Source organism: Ochotona princeps, chromosome 24 (assembly GCF_030435755.1).
Source record: "Ochotona princeps isolate mOchPri1 chromosome 24, mOchPri1.hap1, whole genome shotgun sequence".
In the NCBI taxonomy this organism is placed as follows: Eukaryota; Metazoa; Chordata; class Mammalia; order Lagomorpha; family Ochotonidae; genus Ochotona; species Ochotona princeps.
Window position 1 is genome coordinate 19,625,888 of NC_080855.1, and position 24,302 is coordinate 19,650,189.

At 42.1% G+C, this 24,302-nt stretch overlaps 1 protein-coding gene across 1 annotated transcript in view; it reads right to left on the reverse strand.

Annotated features, from left to right (window-relative positions):
* The window catches only part of DNAH3 (dynein axonemal heavy chain 3), a 126,985-nt gene that overhangs the window by 22,991 nt on the left and 79,692 nt on the right, over window positions 1-24,302 (reverse strand). The window contains exons 41-51 of the mRNA XM_036492811.2: window positions 22,232-22,335; window positions 19,832-20,126; window positions 17,692-17,871; window positions 16,196-16,319; window positions 15,945-16,101; window positions 15,562-15,705; window positions 13,808-14,474; window positions 12,466-12,631; window positions 10,336-10,552; window positions 7,524-7,706; window positions 2,123-2,321 (exon numbers count right to left, since the gene is read on the reverse strand). Of these exons, the coding sequence (XP_036348704.2) occupies window positions 2,123-2,321; window positions 7,524-7,706; window positions 10,336-10,552; window positions 12,466-12,631; window positions 13,808-14,474; window positions 15,562-15,705; window positions 15,945-16,101; window positions 16,196-16,319; window positions 17,692-17,871; window positions 19,832-20,126; window positions 22,232-22,335 (2,436 nt within the window). The remainder of the gene's footprint in view (window positions 1-2,122; window positions 2,322-7,523; window positions 7,707-10,335; window positions 10,553-12,465; window positions 12,632-13,807; window positions 14,475-15,561; window positions 15,706-15,944; window positions 16,102-16,195; window positions 16,320-17,691; window positions 17,872-19,831; window positions 20,127-22,231; window positions 22,336-24,302) is intronic.

Consider the following 24,302-nt stretch of genomic DNA (forward strand, 5'->3'; position numbering starts at 1 on the left):
AAACTCTGCCTTTAATTCTCTGTGACCCTAATGATTTCTCAACCATGAGTCTTTTGCCTTTGCTATAAATGGCACTTGGCTGGCTTCTGACCAGACTCTGGGGCTACACCTCCACAGATAAGTTTTTCTAGATTTCTCTTTCAGAGTGTGTGCATGTGGTGTGTTTGTGTGTGTGTCTCCTCTTCCAGGATTTTCTTTCACCTTGCCTGCTAGATGGTCCATTTCCTTGACAGCATCTATTGCAATCTATAATTTTTTTGGCTTATGTTCTATTGTCCACCTCAACCTGTGAGCTGTGTTGATGAGACTCTGAAACAGTACCTGTTAATTACCAATAAATACAAATGGAATGACTGTAACTCCATTATCCCTTTCACAGGTGGAAAGAGCAACAGGAGCCACAGCCCACAGGCCTGTGTCTAGAATATCCTTTTCCAAGTCTTGAGGGTAATTCTTGTTATAAGGAACACTGAAGAAAGGAGGCAGTAGTCTTAGGGAAGCAGCTTGCCAGGTGTGGCTTAGACACGGAGCCTTTATTCTCCCATCCTGGAACACTGCTCCTTTGGTTGACGCGTTGGAAAAGACTGGGGAATCTTTTTGGCTCATTGTACTTGCCAAGCTGAGGCTTGTCAAAAAGCTATACTTAGAGATATTACACTGAATACAACATACTTCATTCCTAATTACAAGCACAGCAATCAGCCAAACCTTTTCCACGAACATTTTTGTTTGTACTATGGACAATAATCTGCTTCATTTCGTTTTAAGGTATCCAGAGCTAACTCAGTTGTTCTTTGACTCCACTCCAAATGTATTCATGGAATTCTACCGGGTGAGTGAATCGTATGCAGGACTGGCTTTCATTTTAGTGATGGACTCTGACCATCTGTGATCTCAGGTGAGAACCAACTTTCATGATCTATCACCTCATGTATGGATCTTAACTATGAATCGCCAGGAGTTTAAAACACGCATGAACAAACAAAAGTAGTGCTTAAGTTACAATAGCATCAATCTCCTTAGAAGTAGGACATGGGCTTCAGCACCCTTTAGGTTCTTCAGGGAGTCAAACAGTCAGAAGTACTGGCCAGTGTGTCCTTACTCAGGCCAACTTCTTATATCCCAGCCACACTCCTACAGGATCCTCTTGTAAAAGGTCTCGCTTTGCCTGGGCACTCCTGATCACCTTTGCATCTTCTTTATGTGGCATTGGCCTGAAAATCACTACCAAGAGGGAGTGCCCTGGGCAGGGGCACTCAGAAGACAGGAATCCACACTGAGGGTGGTGGAAAATCCTTGTTCTGGCCCAAGACTCTGGGCCTAGCTCTGCCCAAGGTCTTAGCTCTGATTCACATTTTAAGGAGAAGAAACATTCACCTGTGAACACTTCTAGGCTCCACTGGCATAGGAACCTTTCCTTCCTCCCTCCTTTCACTATTCCCTTCTCATGTCTAAATCTCTGTATCCCTCTCCGCCTCCTCATTCTCTGCTCCTCTTCGTCTTCCCTTTCTCAGTCCTGTTCTTCCTGATCTTTTTTCCAGCTCATCCGCTCCATTTTGGTGTCTCTGGGGCTCCATGTGTGTAATTTCATTTCTCTCTGCATTTTTGTCTCTAAGCCTCTTTCTGCTTTTCTTCTTCCCTGCCCGTTTGAGAATTTCTTCCTCCCCACTCCCCACTTTGCTGTCTGTTCCCCTGTTCTTCCTGATTTCGTGTGTATGGCACATGCACACATCGAGAGCAGGGTCTGGGTCTCTCCATTTACTTTGTAGTCTCAGCTTTTTTTTCTCTGTTCTAGTTCTGTTTCACTCTCACTGTTTCTGCCTCTCATCCACATACAACACACCACAAGTTTTGTCTGTGTGACCTTCATTTTTGTAATGACTTGCAGGCTTTGTCATGACTCAGCTTCAGCCACAGACTCCTGTGTGTCCTTCCCTGAGAGGAGACAGGCTGGCAAAGCAACACAGAGAAATTTTTAGGTATACACACCTGGATGACCTTCTTAACTCTTAAAAAACAAAAAACAAAAAATTCTCGGTGATCCTGTTAGAGGGCTTGGAAAGATTGCAGGGGATGGGGTACTGGTCCCCTTCCTGCTAGGGGTGGGTGGGATAGGGATTACCAGAGCCACTGGGGTCCGGCTTCCTTTCTGGCTTCAACCCCTTCATGACACAGATGCTCTCCATGACCAGCTTGACAGGGCCTGGCGGGTTCTGCATCGACTTCACCAGTGAGATGTCAGTTGGGTTCAGGGTGTCCAGCGCAGCAAGAGCGGCCTCCAGGGCTGGCATCGCCTCGGCCAGGTCTCCCTCACATTCATTCTGTGGTTGACACAGGAACAAAAAGGGAAGAAGGTCCAGTGCCTGGCACATGGGGATGAGGAAGACCTCTGCTCCTGGGGGAAGTGGGAAGAAACACTTCTTGCCTGGTGCCCCTCAAGGGTGGTACCTCTTCCTCCTGGAACTCCTCACTGAAGTGGGGCTCTAGCTATTGATGGCCAACAGAGATACCAACGCGTGGTCTCTGGGGGCTGGCACATGGGTATTTTAGACATTACATCATTTGTGATCTAGAAAGTTTTAAACAAACTTACAAAATATATCTGAATAGGGTCGCTTCAAACTCACTGGTCAGGGATGAGCTTATAGATAAAGGATGAGGCTTAGAGACTGAGTGATGGGAAGAGGGTGAGGTCGAGTTGAATAAAGACATGAAGCATGGGGAGTGCAAGGAGGTTTGGAATGGCTGAGGGTCTGGAATGCATCAGGGGTGGGGTGGGAGTGGGGTCAGGGACAGGATGAAATTGTGGACAGGGCTGGTTTAGAATAACCTAAGAATGGAGATAGAGATTAGAGCACGGTAAGGGATCAGAGAGAGTAAGTTTAGGGAAGATGAGACAATACATGTTATTTGTTCATTGAATAAAAAAATTTAAGGCAGTGGAATATTATTTAGTTGTAACAAAATAAACACTGATCCCTGCTACAACACAAGTGAATGCTGAAAACATTGTAAATAAAAGTAAGCCTATAAAACCAGAAACAAAGTCTTCCTGTTACATAATATCATTTATGCTAAATGTGCAGAATGTCATGGGGGTTAGGGAGTGAGGGAATGCGGAGTGACGGCTAGTGGATATAGACTTCAGGGTGCTAAGAATATTCTGTAAGTAGATGGTGGTGATGGTTGCACTAGTGTGTGAATACACTTAAAACTAGTACATTGCAGCATTAAAAAAAAAAAGGTCAGTCTTAAAGGTATGTGAGTTATCTTTCAATTGAAAAAAACAAAAGCTTAACATTATAGCATTTTGGATTTGGAGGGGATCTTACAGGTTAGTTAGTAATTGAATTACCAAATCCCACCTAAAAAAAACAAAGTTCCAAGAGGAAAAAAATGAGTTAACCAAGGTCACACAGCACAGGTTAGTTACAGAGCCAAGCTCCTGGCTTCCCAGTCTTTGTTAGTAAGCAGCCATATCTGAAATGAAACTTCACAAGAGATCAGCCATTCTTAGACAACTTAAAGCAGGGTTTGTTGAAGTTCATGGAGGCTTTATCCTCTGTACCACAGTGTCAACTCTTCCTGTTTTTCTTTACAAATGGATAGCAACTCTTTTGCTTCACCTCTCAGCGTTGGTTCACATTGTATGTTCTGACCAAAGTGGAATGTCCTGCTTCATGGTGATACTGTCTTAGGCCCACTGGTGACTCAGCTTGCCTGTTCTTCATCTCTAGGTCACGCATCAGGGCGCAGGAAAAGAGGAAGAACCAAAACTGGTTCTACTGTTTTATCAACTTCAGAAATGGTCTGGTGGCAGGGGAGGCCAAAGGTATGGGCTTAGCCACACTTTGGACACTTGGTGGATGTGAATAGTCCCAGGCACCCAAGGTATCACGTTAGTTTCCAAGTCTCCAGAAAACTAGTGAGCTACACATGCATCATGCCACCCTGTTGTCTAGTAGCTTTACTTCCTTTCCTAAGATACAAGGCTTGCCTTCTAGCTTGGTCTTGGGGCAAGCTGATTTGTCAAGTAACTAAAAGACTCACTGGCACATTATCTGTAACAGTGATTCTCAATCTTGGCTGTGCACCAAAGTTATCAAGCAGTATCGAAAGCATTCTCATGGTCAAGTCCCATACCCAGTGATTCTGACTTCTTCAGTCTGGGTGGGGTCTGGGCACCTGTATTTTAAGAACTCTAATGATGATTCTACTGCAGAGCTTTGCTGCAAATTTTTCTTAGACTATTGAAATGCTGAAAGCCAAGGGGAAGAGGGAATAACTTCAGTGCACAGTAGGGAAGCAGCCACTTGACGTGTGATGCACCTGTTCAAAATGATCACTAAAATGATTATGACATTTCTGAAAAACCTTCTGGTAAGGTGTTAAGTGCAGGAAAAAGCCTGATGAAAATCATCATGAAGCTACGATTGCAACAATATAAAAAAATACCCGTATGTATGAAAAGGGATTGGAGGCTGAAGATGGAAAAGGCATTACAACTGTGTTCTTAAAAAAAAAAAAAAACCCTTTCCTATGCATTGTTACAATCCAATGTTTGTTCCTATGATGCAAACATTATAATTACAAATGGCCCAGTGTCTAAGTCACACAAGGAGTGACAGTGCTGCCTGGGTCGTCTGAAGCACAGCACACTCTGATGCAATGTAATTAGCTCTGCAGCAATCCTGGCATCATTCATTGTCCTCATGAAGGGGAGAATAAATGATTCATTAATTTGAAGAGAGTCAAACCAATTAAAGCAAGCCGAGCCACTATACTTGCGAATCAAGTGTTTGAGACCTAACGCTTCCAGTTTCCTCATTTTCCTAGGAAGGATGCCATTTGCCCTGTTGAGCCCCTACTGCATGTTCGGCACCATGTTGGGCACCCGCCTGTGGTTCTGTCATTTCTAGGGATGTGATGAGATTAGAGGAAATCAGCAGACCTCGTGCAGAGAAGGACTGTGGTCCCAAAAGAGTCAGCAAGAGATTCTGTTCACACAAAAACCCCAAGGGAAATTGCAGAGCCAATGTAGTTTTTTCTTTCTTTCTTTTTTCTCTCTTTCCCTGGAAGCTTTCTTTTACTTCCTGACTCATCTCCAGGATGTCATTCCTTTTACACCGAAACCTAAGGTGACAGCATATTCCTCAGACATGGGTGTGGTGGCGAGCCCTGGGTCATCTCATAAATCTTGTCATCTCTCACCTCCCTCCTGCTTCAGCAAGTTGGTATTTTCTCCCACATTATGAAGCAGAATGCTGGGTGTGATGATTCTCTCTCCTGTTGTCCCTCACTGTGTGCAGGGCACTGGCCTTTACCACACAGGCAAGTCCGCTTGACACAGTTTCAGAGAATAACTGCACGCACTGCTGAGCTCTGACACATGCTGTAAGCTTTACATATTTTTCTTTTAGCACTTCCGCCTACCTTATTTCATATATGAGGAAATTGAGGGCTAAGAAGGGGAAAAGTTAAAACTGAGCCTTCATGTACCTGATTCTAGTTCAGCCCCAAAGCAGTTGCAAGTTCATATGCTTTCAGGGAGCCTGGCCAGTATTATGAGTTTGGGAAGTGGGCTGGCTTGGGCTTTGCTGACCCGCACACCAGAAGGGGCACCAACTCAGTGCTGCTGATGGGTGAGGCACAGAAGGCAAGTCCATTTTTTTTTTTTTAGTTTACATTTCATTTCACATGATTGTTGTAAGTTGACAACTTTTTCCAATAATTTAAACAAACATAACAGTATACATGTAGCTCCAGGCTGTCAGTTTTCAACTTTTAGAATAACAGTAAAATTCAAAGAGTCTGGAATCAAAATACTCTGGGTCTGAATGCTGATTTCAATATTTGGTAGTTGTGTGACCTTGGACAAGTCCTTGAAGTTCATGTATCAGGACTTCTTATCTGTAAACTAGGAATGACACCATTTAACTTGTACAGATTTTAGGATGATAAAAGGGGAGTTTAATCAAGTAGAAGCAGAGAATACAATTGCTATGAAGAACAGAATTTTCTCTCTCTTATGCATTCCTATTTCCACACTACCTAGAAAAGAGTCAAACAGCAAATAATAAATGCCTGTTCAGCAGAGCAGTGCCAAAGAAACAACGTTGGTACACACAAGCAGCAGCTATTACTGTCACCTGGTCATACATCATGGCTCTTGGTGTCTGGTGGCCACTATCTCATGTGGTTACTACTGGCCTCCTGTCCAAGCCACTAGGCCTACGAGTCAACAGCTATTGTAAACCAGGCGTCAACTGTGTGATTCCGAGACCAGGGATTAGAATCCAAGGGACTCTTCCAGGGGTGGTACATCTTAGAACTCACTGGAGAGGAGCTAGTCTAGAAGGCTTACCCTTCTGGAGAAACTATCCAGCGACCAACTTTAACAGAAGTTGGATACAATCTACTTCTTGGTCAAGTCCTTCTTTGAAGAATGAGCACAAGAATTCTCTTAACTGCTAAGAAGGGCTGTGGGGCCATGAAACCTTGGATTTTAATCCGGCCAACTAGCCGTGAGACTTTCCAAAGTCATGTTATCACTGATTCTTGATGTCATCACACTTGTCATTTCTAAGCCTCCAGGTAGTTGTGATACTTAAATACAATCATGTGCTCCAAGTACTCTGAGAAACATGTGACATCACATCATGGTTGATCAGATTTTCTTCTCAAAGATGAATGTAGGTCAAGGCCTCCCAGAGACTACTTCTTTGGTACAAGAATTACTTTCAAATGGGGTTCTCTAGATTCAACGTTATGTCCTCAGTAAATGTTTGTTCCACTGCTAATGATGTGCTAGGAACAGCTGAGCACACATGTGATGGAGGCAAAGATGACAGCCGTGTAGATATCCAAAGAGCATTCTAGGCAGGGAAAACAGCCAGTGCAAAGGCCCTGGGGTCAGAGTGTGTCATGTGTTCATTGAAGAAATAGCCAGGAGGTCAGTGTGACCCTCACTTAATAAGAGTCATATTATGCTGAATCTTGTAGGCTTTGACTGTGAGTGTGATGGGAAATATTTGGAAAATCAGAAACGTTTCCTGGGGGCCAGGCTCACAGCACAGTAGGTTGGGCCACACCAGCATCCTATACAGCTACAGGATTGAATCCTGACTATTCCACTTCTGACCCAGCTCCTTGCTAATGTACTTGGGAAAACAACAAAAGATGGCCCAAGTCCTTGGGCCCCTGTCCCCACGTGGGAGACTAGGAAGAAGCACCTGGCTCGCAGCTTTGGATCAGCACAGTTCTGGCCACTTTGGGAGTAAATCAGTGGAGAGAAGATTTTTCTCTCCCTCTCTCTCTGTAAATTGCATTTAAAATCAAAATGAATCAATTAAAAAAAAGTTTCCTGGAGAGGGCCAAGTGTCAGAGAGATGTATTTCATCACTTATTAGCTACAAGGAGGTTGGGAAAGTCACCTACCTACACTTAGTCTCATTTGTGTCATCTAAAAGGTGGACACACATTCTGAAGGGTAAGTCACCTCCCTTCTCCTTGGACTTCTATACCTTGATTCCTTGAGCAATGGCAGCAGCAGCGTTGGCTTCTTTTTCATCTGCCTGCACCAGAAGTTTCTTGGCATCAGCTTCTCTGGTCTCTTCTTCAATTTTCACCATCATTTTAGCAGTGTCCTTGGATGTTTGGATGAGCTGAGGTTGAAGGGCAGTGAGTTCTACTTGCATGACTGCCACCTGGCAAGGAGACGAATGAAGCCAGGGTCAGCTATATCAATATCAAAACTGGTAGGAGTTGAAAGGGTTCTCTAACAACTTATGATGTGCATAGCAAATGTATAGTAATGCTTTGGACACGGTACTGGCTATGTATCTAGTGAGTTTTTATCTCTCGGATTCCTTCAACACTGAGCTCGTACTATGAGTTTTAAACAAACCCTTTGCTAGGCACCAGACATATCAATAATCAGAAAATTAAGAGAAGGCACATCTTTCGGTATTGGGGACAGGGAGAGATAGACAAACATCAGGCTTTCTTCTTCTTTTTTTTTAAGACTGCAAACTAAACATACATAGCTGAGACACTTGGAATGGAAGGAAGCTTCAAAGATATTCTTTCCAACAATGCTGTAGGCTGACTGTCTGACCTCAGCTCTCCCAAAACCCCAACTGATATGTGAAATCCAACCCCCAATTTGATGGCATTTAGAACTGGGGCCTTTGGAGATAATTGGCATTGGATGCAGTCAAGGCAGGCGACAGGAGTAGGACTCACAATGGGGAGAAATGCTCTTATGACAACAGGAAGTGACATGGAGATCTGTTTCTTTTACAATTGAGTGATGACAGAGCCAGAAGGTAGCTGTCTGCCAACCAGGAAGAGAACCCTCCTCACAAATGGTTGACCTGCTACAGCCTTGATCTTGTACTCCACAGCCTCCAGAACTGGGAAAGACAGGTTTACTGTTTAAGTCACTCAGGGTGATGCCTTCTAAAACATTCTTGCCAACTGGTTTTCTGGCCCCTCCCTGAACACTACTAATGACCAGGCACTCAGCACTTCTCAGCGCAGTGAAATGTGCTATATTTTCCCCCCCAAGATGTGCCATTTTTAGATACTCATGCTAAAGAGCTGTAATTTTCACTGATTGGTCCTTATTCTGGCTTTCAAGGCAGCCCAGATATACAAGATTGGATTTCAACCTAGAAGAGGGTTTCCATGGCCTGGTATTCACTGTTCCCATCAAGCCTGTGTGAGTCAAATCAGCCTCCCAGCCTGATGACACAGGCCCTGGAGCCACACAGGTCTGAGTTTCAGTTCTGGTCACACTCTCTGATTATAGGCAAGTCACCTGGCCTCTCTCTCTCTCTGTGTTTCTAATGTGATGATGATAACAGTACTTTTCTCAGACACACCCCTCACCTTTGGAATGCAGGAGAGCTTGAGGAACTTAACTGGCACTGCCATTCTCCTTTCTGCTCTACATTATTCAGAGAAGATTTTTTTTACCCTTATCTGGGCAGATTCTTGTTTACAACACATCTCTAAAAGCCAAGGCCCAAAGCTGAACTTAGTACCCCCAAGGAACAAAGCAATGTAGGCTGTTTCCATTGATGTTGGTGGATTTTCTGTATGTGAGACAGATTAGTCTACTGTAAACCAAACTGTTGCCTGAGTTCTTTGTCGGTCCATCTCTTCATATGGCTCTAATTTTTGATAGTTTATCAAGTGGCCCCAATGAAAAAGCAGTTAATACCTCACACACTAGGCTCTTTGCTAAGGACTATACTTGGGTCAGTTCATTTAATCTCTATAACAGTGCTATACAGTGAAAGCTGTTATCACCTTTATAATTAAAAAAAAAAAAAAAAAAGGGAAACTGAGGTCCAAAAGGTGAAATCACGCACCCAAAGTTCTCTAGCTGAAAAGTCCTAAGCTGGAATTGAGCCATGTGTGACTTTACAGAATCCTGCTCTCTCTCTCGCTCTCTCTCTCTCTTTTCTTCTTTAACAGATTTATTTATAGGTCGGGCACAATGGTTCAACTGGCTAACCCTCTACCTAAAAGAACTGGCAATCCTTATGGATGCTGGTTCATGTCTCAGCTGCTCCATTTCCCATCTAGCCCATTGCTTGTGGCTTGGGAAAGCAGTCGAGGATGACCAAAAGCCTCTGGACCCTGTACCCTTGTGGTAGATCTGGAATAATCTCCTGGCTTGTGGCTTCAGATCAGCTTGGATCAGTTCAGCACCGCTTGGGGAGTGAACCAGCGGATGGAAAATCTTCCTATCTCTCTCTCTCTCTGTAAATCTGTCTTTCAAATAGAAAAAAAAAATCTTTAAAATAAATGAACGCATAAATAAAAGATTTATCTTTTTAAAAAAAATTCTCAGTCATCCTCTACTGCTTTCCCAGTCATGAGCAAGGCTGAATGGGAAGTGGAGCAGCCTATACTTCAGCCAGCACCCATATGAGATGCTGGCACTGTAGACAAAGGCTTAGCTTGAAATGGCATGGCGCTGACCCTATAAAGCCTTGCTCTTAGCCTCTGCTTTATCTTGTCCAGTTCCCTGTAAGAATGAGACAAGTGAGGCATTGTCCTCAGGATAGACTCCCCCACTACCTCCCAGCAACACTCAGATAAATTGTGCTTTAATTGCATTGTTATAAGAAATGAAAATTAATGCAAAAAATCATAATGAACAAAATAAAAAAATCTTAAGCACAGGCAGGATCCCATGGGGGCCAGAATTAGCATGAAATAGATTAGGTAAACTCTGGAAATCTCAAATTCTGTAGCTGAACAAGTACCTTACTACATCCACCTTATCCTAGGCCTTTTTGTCTCTATTTTGGCCGTACTTACTTGCGAAGCTGCGAAATCAAGTTTTTGCAAGCCCGTCAAGTAGCGGTTTCTCATCATGTCCACCTCTTGTCTTTTGCTATTCAGCAGTGTCTTGAAGGTCAGAATTAGTTCGAGGTAGGATGTAGGGGTAACGTAATTGTGTCTGCGAAGGGTGTTGTAATAATCGACCGACAGCTTCTTTACAGTCTCCTGAAAGTATTTGCACATGGAAACGACCCTGCCAAGGATACCAAGGCAGTTAAGTAGGACCCAACATCCTCCAGGGAGATCTAGTGCAAATTTGGACATAGACGTGAGGATGCAAGAAGGCATATACACTAACTATGGCCCCAAATCCGAAATGATCTAAAGACAAGTTAACACAGTTGAGGCAGAGAAGGAAAGAGGGAATGTACATTCTTGCTGGAACAATCTTAGAGCAAGTCATTTCTATTTTGATCTCCTTTGATGCGTACCTAGGAGTTAGGTCAGACTTGTAATCTTTGGCAGTCTGGAGAAGCCTCCTGATTTTGCAGAGCAATGTTTTTAAAATACGTAAAATATGAGGCCAGAACTTCTTGTGGCAGATTAAGCTACTCATCTGTGACACTGGCATCCTACATGAGCACTGGTAGAATTACCAGGCTGCTCTGTTTCTATCCCAACTCCTTGCTAATGGATCTGGGAAAGAAGTGTTAGACGGCCTCGAGTGCTTCACTGTTCATCTACACCACTGTGAGCATTTGGGGAGTGAACCAGCAATGGAAGGCTCTCTGTGTCCGCCCCCTTCTAACTCTGCCTTTCAAATAAAGATTTTAGAAATAAAGTGCATAAAGTAAAATACATAGGAGTTCCAATGAAACCAATTGCATGAAATATGCTCCAAAATATTTTCAAAATCAAATTTGTGATACAGTAACATGGGTGATTCTTTATTGATGCATTTAAATGCGGGGTCAGAAAACTTTCTGGAAGGAGTCAGATAATAAATATTTTTGTCTTCATGAGTCACATGGTGCCTGTTACAACTTCTCTTCCACTGAGTGCAAGAACAGTCATAAACAAGAGTGCTTTCTTTAAAGAACTTCTAAAAAAGTGGAATTAAGAGAATTACAATATGCATTTCCCTTGAACATGTTGAAGACTCTGCATATTTAAGTGAATGCACATGGTTTTGTTCTAGTAAAACTTGATTCATTAAAATCAAGCTGCAAATTGAACTTGACCCCTTTTTGTCAGCCTCATAGGAAACAACAATCTTGGGCAGCAGGTTTAAAAACTTTGAAAAAAAGTTTGTAATGACCAAATAAGTTATAAAAAAGAAGTCTGGTTTCTACTGGTGACAAAGTCATAGGCTGTGCTAATCCACCTGGGACTCATTGCCCACATTTATCATTGAAGCAAATACAAAATACCAGTTGGATGTCAGTGAAATGAGGATGGGATTTATTTCTATTCATATTCACCAAATAAGATCCCCTTAATTCTTCCCATGTGCCTGTTTTATACAAATTAAAGGTCTCCTGGATAGATGAATCAAGTTCATAATTGTCTAAATTGAGGTCTATTGTCACACTGATCCCTACCTACTAATATCTCTTAACTTTTCATTCACTCATTTAATATACAGCTATTGGATCTACTAAGTGTCAGGTACCTGCTAGGCAGTTAAGGATAAAGAGACAGAGTGGGTTGCCCAGTGTCTGCTTTCACGGAATGATCAGCATGATCATTGTTCTTCTCTCTTCTTTTACTCTAGCTAAAATCAAGTGCCTTTCAAAGGAGGAGCTATAATGTACGGTATACACAGAAAAGAACATGTTTTTTCATGTTGATTTTCCATCCCCTTGATAGCAATATTGTTTCTGTTGCAAAATGCGTGTTTGGAGACAACTGAAATAGCTTTATTATTATATCCAGGTCCTCATATCTATGGCAACAGTTAATCTCTAGGATGATTCAGAGCAATGGAATTTTTTTTCAGTAAAAGTTCTTTATTAAATAACTAAGTGTGATTCAATTTAAAAGTGTTAAGACATTTTTTTTGACGCACAAACTGAGACATCTTTAAAACAATAACAAAAACATACCAGCATCTGGATTGTTCAAGCTGAAATCTTTTGGGGGCACTAAAATGCAGCGAACACTTACTCTTTCCGAATGTTGTCATCAAGTTCTACATCCTCTAGAAACTTGTTGGCCACCAATTCCAGAGCATCTGTGGGCCATGCCTGGAACCAATCAATTGTGCAGCAGTTGATCAGAGAAGGGAACATGCGCAGGCGGTTTCTGAAGGCATCTCCGATTGGACTCAAGGCTAAGAAAAAGTTGATATCATTAAGGTCCTTCCTGCGAGGCAAGGAGACTCACGGGGGCAAATAGGTATTTCCAAGGATTTGTACAGGGAAGGTGGTACAGGTCATGTCTCCTTTTGGTGCCACAGAGGTGTAACTATGACAAACTATGAGGAGTGCCTGAGAAGTCTGGGGAATCATGGGATATTTTTCTTCAGCTTGATGATGGCAATATTAATTGTGCAGTTTTCTAATCTTCAACACACACTCCTCATATTGTCCCCTCCAGGTCACTCAACCAGGGACCAGAGTCCTTTGATCCACTTACATGTGCCAACTCATAGACAAAGGATAGCCATGCACGCCCCTCACAGAAACTGTTATAGGGCCATCCAGTTGTTTCTGATCTCATGTCCATCCAACCACAAATTCTGGGTTCTACACCCCAAATTCCAACCACTGTTGAATTAGACTCAGTGTGGTAGGAGGAAGCAAGATACGTAGGTGGAGATGTGAGATCGGTATGGCTGACAACCAGAGAGAAGAGAAGACTGGGTTGAGATGCACGTAGAGAAAATGAAAGGATTTGGCAGGTTGGCCTTGTAAGAACATAGGTTAGGAATTTTGGTTCCTTGTTCTAGTAGAAATCAATTTGTGTGTATGCACTTGAACACTTGTTCAATACATAAAAAAATTTAAAAAACCTTCAGTGGAACAGAAAGGTCTGGAATGGATAAGAGTGGAGACAGAGAAAATAGTGAGCAGGCAGCAGAGGTGAAGTCTGGGTGAGATGATGTAGGCTCAGCTAATGCGAAGATGGTGAACATGAAGATAGAAGACAAAGAGTAGATAAAAAATGGACAGGACTTGGTACTAAAAGAGAAGGTATTAAATATAACTCTGAGATTTCTGGATAGACTGGGGAGGTCATTCACAGAAACAGGGACATCAGGTACAAAGGGAATATGTGATATTTCTCAGAAAAGAACTCAGAAAACTGAGGAAAAATTGAAGAGAGTGAAACAGGTTTGAAAACATTTGTTCAGGAGAGTGGGAGAAATTGCTCAGAGGAACTCTAGACCTTGACCCATTGACTGGGCCAACCCTGGGACCATTCACAAGAAGACTAAACTTAGGGTGCTGAAAAGACCTTGAACTCCCCAGAAGAAAAGGGCCAGGTGGAGCAGGCATCTTCTTACCAAGGACAACATGAAGGTTCTTTTTCACCTTCTCGATAAAGAAATTATACATAGAAAGAGGAGTGATTTCCATCTTCTGTCCTTCTGTCCTGGCTGCCGTCTGCATCTTTTCTACAATGTCAGCCTTCTCATCGGCAGGGAAGATGTTGGGCACATCACCTGTGTTCAGCAGCATGTTGATGTCCTCGACGAACGACTCGTCCTTGATTTGGTTATCGGCAAAGAGGAACACGGTACTCTTGTTGGCCACCCCGGCCTGCAGCATGATCTTCTTTAGGTCCTCCCGCCAGTCGTTGCCTGTGTAGCTCTTAGTGATCTCAATCTGATATAGTTCATAGTTGTTCATAAATGTGGATAGTTTGGTGGCACTCTGACGCCCACTGCCCCCAATGCCCACCAGGAGTAAGTGGCCTTTGTTTTGCTTCAGGACCCTGCAAATCCTGGAGATATGCTCAATGGCAAACCTGAACATGACCAAGGACATGGGGGCCTTGCTGATGTTGTTGAATTCCTCCAGGTAGTACTCCATGACCGCTGTGAGCTGTTTCAGGTCAGTGATCTCGTCATAGATTTTGGGGTCACTGTCTGGTTTGAAGAAATCTCCAAAGAAGAGGCTGCGGATGTTATCATCGACGATCTTTCCAGTGGGCGACAGGTGGATGAGGACCTATGAGAAGGAGAAGTTTCAGCTGGATCTCCAGCCAGTGACCCAATCAGGTTGGCAGTGGGAGGCGTGGAGGAAAGAAGCAAGCAGATGTGCTTGCTCCTTCTGACCACAGCCTTCCAAGTCATAGCTCATCAAACTTTTTCTTTTTTTAAACCTAGTATGTGGATCTCATGGCTGTAAAGACTAAGAGCCAAGGACACTAAAGAGACAGTATAAAAGTGAGGCAGTCTATCTAGCAAATGGGTAAAAATACTGGTGGTCCAATGTTAAGGCCCCAGAGGAGGTAGTCTAAGAATGACAATGTTGTTGTTGGTGTTTTTTTTCCTGTGGCCTGCTCCTTCACCAACCAGAGGTACAGCTATGTTCCCCAACTCCCTGCTTTGTGCCAGAGGAAAAAAAATCTAAGTGTTTCCTGTTTCTTTGGGTTTTTAAATAAGTTACTTATTTATCTGAAGGGCAGAAAGAGAGAGAGAGATCTCATTTGCTGGTTCACTTATTTTTTAAAATTAATTTTGTAGAGATTTATTTGTTTATTTTTATTTGAGAGAAGAAGAGACAGAGAGAGTCTTCCATCTCCTGGTTCAGCTCTCCAAATGGCTGCCAATCCAAAGCCAGAAGTCAGAAACCAAGAAATTTTTCCCTGTCTCCCAAGTGGGTGCAGGGTTGCAAGGCACTGGGCCATTCTCCACTGCTTTCCCAGGCCATAATCAAGGAGCTACATGGAAAGCGAGGAAGCTGGGACATGAACCAGCATCCATAAGGATTGTCAGTACTTGGAAGTGGAGAATTATCCAGTTGAGTCAATATACCGGCCCCTCAGTTAATTTTTCAGTTAATTATAAACAAATAGCATCATATATTAATCACTGTGAATGGATTGAAACTTACATGTTACTATGAATGGGAAGCAAGTCTGGGCAAAGCACAAAATATCACTAAATCAAATAACTCACTGGAGTAATACTACTCAGAATTCCGAGAGCAGAGCCTTCAGTCTCAGGTGAAAGTGCAACCTGAGAGCTGAGACTCATGAGTCCCAAAGGCTGGGACCATTTCTGAGGCCAAATGATCACAGAATCTCACTCACCTTCTCCATGGTCTGCTTGAAGCAATTGGAGGTGGTTTCTTTCACCATATTGAAGAAGACCTGCCTGTCTTCCTCGTCAACCAGACGGTCATAGAAGACCCGATACACCTCATGGATCCAAAGCCGGATCAGCTTTTCCACATCCTAAAAATCCATAGTTAATTGTTTGAATGAAAGGAAGTTAGTGCATAATGTGGTACTCTCATGGTATCCTAAACTCAATTAGGATTAGGTGAGATAATGCTTATAAATGTATCCTGTCTGATGCCTGGCACAGACACAGTACTTCATATAGACACACAGTACTTACTATTATTATGATACAGTCTGTATGTCAAGGATACTGCTGTAGGCCTTAGGTACCAGAAATAACTGTGGCTGACCTGCAGGTGGGTGTGAGGGCACAGCAGCACTCCTTGGATGACCCGTGAGAAATCTCGCAAGTTAAAGACATAATGTGACTTGGAGGGGGTTGGCAAGAAGTTCTCCACAGCAGCTCTATAAGTGGTCTTAGTGGCTTGTACCAGCATCTTTCCAGTCCTTGGAACGAAGGGAGAAGGTAGACAAGTCAAGGGGGGAACCAGGCTTGAGAATCTCCCGGCCAACATCTGGGAGGACATTAGCAGGCTCTTACCTAAAGAATACTGCATCAAACCCCTTCCCGAAGTGCCAGTCAACGATAGAACTGAAAATCTTGGTTAAAATCTCATCCTCAAAGGCACTGATGGCAATGATATTCAGATGGCCAGTGAATCGTCCTGGAACACACACACACACACACACACACACACACACACACACACACACACACACACACGTGTATGTAAATATACTTCCTGTACTTGGTGACTATGGGATATAGGAAAGTTGGATTAACCTTTGTCTTCATGTTCTAGAGTTATGCTTACCAACATAGCAGTGTTCTGCCACATGCAACTATTTAAACTTATATTAATTCATATTAAATAACACTTAAAATGGATGTCCTCACTCTCATCAGCCACAGTTCAAAATGGTCAAGAGCCACATGCAATGAGCGGCAATTACATTACTCAGTAGACCAATGGGATATACCATGCTTGCAGAAATTTTGGCTAACAGAGCTAGTCTAGTCACTCTTATTCCTAAAACTTAAAGACAATACATAAATAATCAAACAATTGAGAATATTTTTTTTTGTAGAAAGTAGACATCTTCCTTTCACATTTCTATCAGATCCATCCTTTCCTTGCCCAGATGAACCACTATTAATTTAGGGTCTCTTTCTCTCTCATGTCTAGCGAATGCTACATACAAAATCTGCTGTATCAAGAAGTTATATATTTTTGCCTTATCTAGTAAGTCACATATCACACAATTCATTTCATTCATCTAAAACACAAAATTCCAATTTTAGTATATTCAGAGTTGTACAGCCATTAGACAATATTAGAATGTTTTCGTTTTTCTTAAAGGAAACACTGTAGCCTTTTACAATCCATCTCAATTTTCTTATGGTCCTTGGCAACTGATAATCTACTTTCAATCTTTTTTTTTCAAGATTTATTTATTTTTATTGGAAAGTCAGATATACAGAAAGGAGGAGAGACAGAGAGGAAGATCCTCTGTCCAATGATTCACTCCACAAGTGGCTGCAAATGGCTGGAGCTGAGCCAATCTGAAGCCAGGAGCCAGAAGCTTCTTTCGGGTCTCCCACTCGGGTGCAGGGTCCCAAAGCTTTGGGCTGTCCTCAACTGCTTTCCCCAGACACAAGCAGGGAGCTTGATGGGAAGTGGGATCACTGGGACACAAACTGACATCCATATGGGATCCTGGTGTGTGCCAGGTGAGAACTTTAGCTAATAGGCTATTGCACTGGGCCCAAGGAACTCCCTCTTTTTTCATATGAGAGTCTTTCTCTAGGACCTGGCTAAAGCCTCCTTACTTCTTTTCATCTTCCCATCCTATTGCACACAACAGACAACCTGAAGTCTGAAGCTCTTCCACGTCCAGAGTGTAGCCTCAACACACTACTCATCACTATTCTTCCTAGACACAGTGAGTACCTTGCACCAAACTTCCACTCATGAAAGCGGCTCAGCTCTGCTGGGATACAGAAGACAAGACAAATGAGCTCTCTCCTTCACATACCAGTGATGTCATTCCTTCCTCCCCCGGGAGGTCCCATGGCTGTCACGAGCAGCACATCCACAATGTCCAGCCTGCTTGTGTCTTTCTTGTCAAACCAGTAACCATGGTCAATCCATTGCCTCAGGAGTTCGATGGGGGGCTGGGCCCCATATATCTCTTTGGCTGGCATGTTGAGGTCATCTGGGGAAAGAAGCCACAGCCGCATACTTTAACTCCAGGGAATCCTCTGCTCTCAAAGAAAGTAACAGACAACAATTTCCTTTCTGGGAAGAATCCAGCCTGTCCCATCCCTGCTCCAGGCAGGGTTCAGTCAGTGGACATCCTGCCCAGCCCTGGGTTCTGGGCTGTCTTAGCTTATTGAGATCTCTGCCTCTTGTGACTATAAGATGCATAGATTGGCATCAACAGATATTTAACTTTTTCCCATCTCCTTTAACTGATTGCCTCCTGTATGGTAGTCATTTTGTAAGTTGCTGAAGATACAATGATGAGGAACACATCTAGCTTCCAGCCAACAGAACATTTAATTCACCCAGAAGGAAACAGATGAACCATAATGGATAAAGGGTTTTACATGAACAGACTAAAATGGTAAAAATTAATCATGACTTCCTTGAGCACAGAGACTACATTTCCCTACAAAGTCCAGGCTTATAGGGGGCACTCAATAAAATAGAAGACCCTTTAATTTCTTCAACCTATGTAGATGGAGTGCTCAGTTTGTATCAGATAACATTTTAGGAATTTTATATGCATTATCTCATCTAATCCAAATAACGACTTTATTGGGAAGATAGAATTTTATTAACGATGAAAAGGGAGGTGAAACCAAAATACACCTAGAGTTACACATGAAGATGTTTAACATACTTGTTTGCTGCAAAGATTAAATTGGTTTTTAATATACCATAAAAATATTAAGGGAGAACTATATAGAAAAGAAGAGGAAGGAAAGAAAACAAAAGGAAAAGAAAATAAAATAGGATTCTAGGATTTAAGGAACTGAGGAGGAATCCACCATGGTGGGAGGGTTTGGGGAGGGGTGGGGAGAACCCAAGTATCTATGTAACTGTGTCACATAATACAATGTAATTACTGAAGTTAAATAATAAATAATTTAAAAAAAAAAGGAACTGATGCTAACTGCTGAGGACACAGTTAGGTGCAATTTACTAGTAATACATGAGTCTTAAAGACAGGGCATGGGATCACCCAGAAGAGTGGGTCATCAATAAAGCTCCTGAGAAACTCCATGCATCAGTAGTAAGATAATGGAAAACACAGTGTACTTGTCTATAAGAAATCCAGGTTTGTGTCACGGCTCCAGAATTTTCTAGATATTTCACCCTAAACAGGACTTTAACTTACAGGAGCCTTAACTGACTGGCTAACGAAATTATAATGGTTATAAACAATCTCACAGGCTCTAGCAAGATAAATACAGTGCTTTGTAGAGAGGTGAAGTCCTGACACAACTTCGTGTGCTTCCTGAGCAAAAACTAGGTTCCTTCATTTATTGGTAACATTATCCGACAGAATGGCACAGAGGTTCATTTTCTCATGGAGATGCCAGAAGCCACACATCACAGTTTCCTTCTAGAACTACTCCTCACTGAAAACCAAGGGAAAGGGTAAAGTTTTTTTTTTTTTTTTAAAGATTTATTTATTTTATTACAAAGTCAGATATACAGAGAGGAGGAGAGACAGACAGGAAGATCATCCGTCCGATGATTCACTCCCCAAGTGAGCCACAACGGGCCGGTACGCGCCGATCCAAAGCCGGGAACCGGGAACCTCTTCCAGGTCTCCCACGTGGGTGCAGGGTCCCAATGCATTGGGCTGTCCTCTCCTGGTTTCCCAGACCACAAGCAGGGAGCTGGATGGGAAGTGGAGCTACCGGGACTAGAACCGGCGCCCATATGGGATCCCGGTGTGCTCAAGGCGAGGACTTCAGCCACTAGGCCACGCCGCCAGGCCCGGGAAAGGGTAAATTTAAGAGAAGAAATATGAATTATATTAACCAGAAATACTTTTTCTCTAGAGAAAAAGAACTGTATAATGATCCCACAACAGGAAGTGCTAGTTTCCCGTAGCTTGGGGCAGAAAACTAATCATATCTATATGCAGGCCAATGCCTTACCCACAAACACCACTGCTTTCTTCCCCAAGGGCGGACCAAAAAGACCCTTCCGCCGACGATCCAGCTTGGACATGATGATATCCTGGGTCTGATTGGCTGAAGTTCTGGCAGAGAAATTAATGCAGTTGGGCAGGTAGGTATTTTTGGGAAGGTGGAGAAGGAAATTATTGGTGATGGCTGATTTGCCGGTGCCTGTGGGGCCCACAAACAGCACTGGGATTTCATGGTCCAGATAAGTTTTCAGGAAGAAGGATTGCCGGGCTGTCTCCATTGTGGGGATGATGAGTTCTGAGACCTGCACCACAAAGACAGGAAAGGGAGAATCTTGGTCCTGGGCCCAGAAGACTGGGTCTTGGTGGTCAAGAGACCTGGATTTGAACTCTAGCTCTGCCTAGTCTATCTTCATGATCTTGAATGCTGAACTGCTCTAGGAGTTGATCTCAGTTTATCTGCAGAGTGGGGATAACAGCCGAGCTTTGAGGATGAAACGAGATGATGCATTACAAAAGTGGGCATTATCACCCCCATTTTGTACATGAGGAAATATGTCCAGAGCTCATTTGTAACTTACCCAAGTTAATCCAGCATGTAAGTGGAACTGTAAGAATTTGAATATCAGTTTGTCTGATTCTAAAGTTGACATTTCATGACTACTGAGCTGTGATCTGATAAACAGTTACAGTAAAAACTGGTCCACAGCTGCCACTTCTCTAAATGACCATTCCAAACCAACCCTATCTGTCTGTCTCAGGAAAGGTCCACCTCCCAAATGTCACCTACACTGCTGCCTCAGAAAGCTTAGGTGTGATGTTGGAGCCCCGTTTCGTATGCTTATTCCTCCCGCTTTTCTCAACACCAGATCCTTGCTTGCAAGATCCACTCCCACCCAATCATCTGCATTCTCAATTATTCACACACTCTTCCTTGTATTCTGATCCGAAGTGTACTCTGAGGGCTCAGCTTGTGACTTCTGGATCATTACTTTAGGTTGCAGATATTACCTTGGATTATCAGCCATTTGGCCACACCTAGTTCCTCCAAGGGAGCCAAGGGAAGAGTCAGGAAGACATATATTACCATGTGGAAGTCTCCTTGTATGTTTTGGATGAAAGGGATTCGTGAACATGGGGCCACAGTATTGTACAACTCCAGGAAATACCATTCACCCTGAGGTTCGTGTAAATGATGTTCCTGAAAGCATAACTAATGCAAATGGTGCCACTTGAGTCTACGCAACATGAGGATCCTTGTGGGCAAAGACCTGGCTTCTTTCCACAAGTAATTTGACCATGGGAGTAAGTGCAGATAGAGCATTGGAACTGATGTAAACAGAGAACTGACAGGTGTTGGGCTCTAGAGATTTTGCTTAAATTACTCTGCGCAGTCTTCACAGTAACCTTCTGAGACAGGAATATATTAATACAGATGGAAAGATGGAGGCTACGAGAAAGTTAGCTCACTTGCTGTAGTGATGCTGAATGCAAAACCAAGTTCACTATGCCTATTCACTATCAAGGCAGGGACTTTGCAGGGACGAGGACAGTTGTTTTTGTTTTGATAGGAGAAAACTTCTAGCAGAACTGAAAAACTAAAAACGTTTTCTACACAACTCGTTCATCTGTAAGAATACAGTAATATTTCAAATCCCTGGCTTCATTATGAATAATTAAAGTTTAAGACCCCAGGGTTGGGGCTTTTTTTTTTTTTATCACATTCAACCCCCCAGGATGTATCCTGAAGTCAGCACATGCCAACCTTGTTTAACCTGTCCTTAAGGGTAGTCAGATATCTGTCAATGTTCTCCCTTTCTCATCCACCACCTACCACTTCTCCTTGGGCCTGAAAGATTTACAACTATTCCCAAAAGATAAATTATGTTCACTAAGCTCTATCAACAGAAGTAGATCTGGAACATTTTTTCCGCGAGGATTGAAATGCAACAGAAATTGTAGGTGAATCGTGTGCCAACCAGAAAACCCATTAATCAAAAACCTCATTTCTGAGAATTTTGATCAAGGAACTCTTTCTCCAAGCATTTAAAGCATTCTTTTCTGCTGAGATGACCAAGACACAAACTGCTGACCTTCTTGGTATCACTATAATGAGAATAATCAGAATATCAACACACAATGATCAGCTTATTCCATTTGTCCAGTAATACATCTTTCTGATCATTCCTTTGAGTTTGTTTGCTTGTTTGTTTGTTTGTTTGGAGTAAAATGAGGTAGACAGAATGAGTAGGGGCTCTGGGTTTCTCTGACTCTAAGGTTCTTGCTCTTGTTTAATTTTTTAAAGAAAGCTCTTAAAAGTGTTCACAGAAGACTGTTCACTCCTTTACCTGGGAAATTATTTGGCTAATTCTGGAAACCCCAATTTCCATAACCAAGTATCCTCTTTTACCTTCGCAGTAGCAGGAATACGCTCTTCCTCCTTGGTTATATAGTCTGTCCATGTGTCCCAATGTCCACTGCCTTGTTTGACAAAATAAAAATCATAGATGCTCCCTGGACACAAAGAAACAGAATATGCCATTAGCACAGGAGGAATCTTCAGATCATTTCTAAGGTAGACTGCTTTGTCTAGAGCCTTGTGAATGTGTAACCAGCAGTACTGAAACTCACACATTATCGATAACTATACAAATTGGAGAAACGTTTTTCACCTTTTTGCTTGTATCAAACATGATAGATGCTGACTTTAACATTGATTTTCAACAACGTTAAAAGCTAGTATTTTAAAACATTTTTGAAAAATCCAACGGGGAAATAGTTTTTTTAGAACTGTCCCTATGAAATACTTGCAATTTGTTCTCTGTATATTAGCACATTTTTTAAAAAAATCAGTAAATCATTCAAATCCTACACCCAGAAATAATTTGATAGCAACCCTCCTAGACCTCTTCTCAGGCACACAAACATTGAAGACAGAAGGAAAGATAGAAGAAAGAATCATGGAAGTATGGGATCATCTAAAATGTAGTATTTTTATATAAAGATGTTAAATTTAATTTTACTTGCGGTCTAGCAGAAGAAAATAAGACCGAGATGAAATGTGGGACTGATACATTGATGACTATGGCCAAAATGCTGCCCGTGGTACCAGCATCCCACATGAGTGCCAGATCCAATGCTGGCTGCTCATACTCTCTGCAATTATTTCAACATACGTGTCTTTTCTATCTATAGTATTGTAACGATCTCTGAACTTTCCTCTAAGCCATTTGTTAGAAAGTTATCATGCTTTATTCTAAGTATTTTGTGTATAATAACTCATTTAAGTTTTATAAGAGTTCCATTAATAAATTCTACTACTGTTGTCCAAATTTTGGAATTAAAACTCAAGGTCATCAAAGTAGTTGTTAGAGCCAGTTTTCAAATTCTGACAATTTCATTCCATGGCCTATGCTTTTATAGTTTTTACCAAAGCAGACAGAAGATACAAACCAGAATTAAAATCATTAGACAGTAAAGAAAACAAATATGTGTCTTATCCTAAAATGAAAAGTCCACTCTGACAGGGAAAACACACAAAAACAGGAAGGAGGAGATGACAGATGGAAACCACAGAATAAAATTTTCCTTTGCTAGCTGAGGACATATCACATTCCAGACAAAACACCTGCAAACAAAAGATTATTTACACGTAGACATAATATTTTTAGACATAATATTTTTAAAAAAACAAAACCAACACCTACAGAATAGCAAAGATCCATGAGAAAATAAACTTTATTATACAACTTCACTTCTAATTAAAAAGAGATTTAATTTAAATTAGACACTATTTCTACATTTCAAGTGTGAACAGAATGCCAAAATCCATGAGGCAAAACTGGTAGAATCTGAATGGAAAATAGGCAAACCCAATACTACAGTCAGATGCTTCAACAGCCCTCTCACAGTAACTGACAAAAGCAGTTAGAAAAAAAATAGCAAAATAGTGAACATTAATAGATTTCTTCCCCCAACAGCACACTAGATATTCTCTTCAAGCTCACACAGAACATTTACCAAGACAGACCATATTCCGGGAAATAAAAACACTTCAGCCAATACATATCATACGACCTCAGATCACATTGCAAAGTAGGTTAAGCCTTAGATCTTAGGAATCTGATCCTAGAACCATCAGATATCTACCCACAAAATAAAACTAAAAAGCTTGATACAGACCTCATAGCTTTCATCAACATTAATTCAAAGGGTTCAAATACCTAAATGTAAAGCACAAAACTATTTAAAAATTACTTATTTGAGATCTAAAAATTACTTATGTTGAGAAATGCAGAGAGAGAGAGGAAAAGGGTTCGAGAAGGGGGAAAGAAGGTAAACGGAAAGGAACAGAGGGAGAGGAAGAGGGAGAGTGAGTTTGTTCCCATCCCTTCCATTGGTTCATTCCCCAAACACTTGCAACTGCTGGAGCTGCACCAGGGCTGAGCCAGGAGATGACAACTAAACCTGGGTCTCCCATG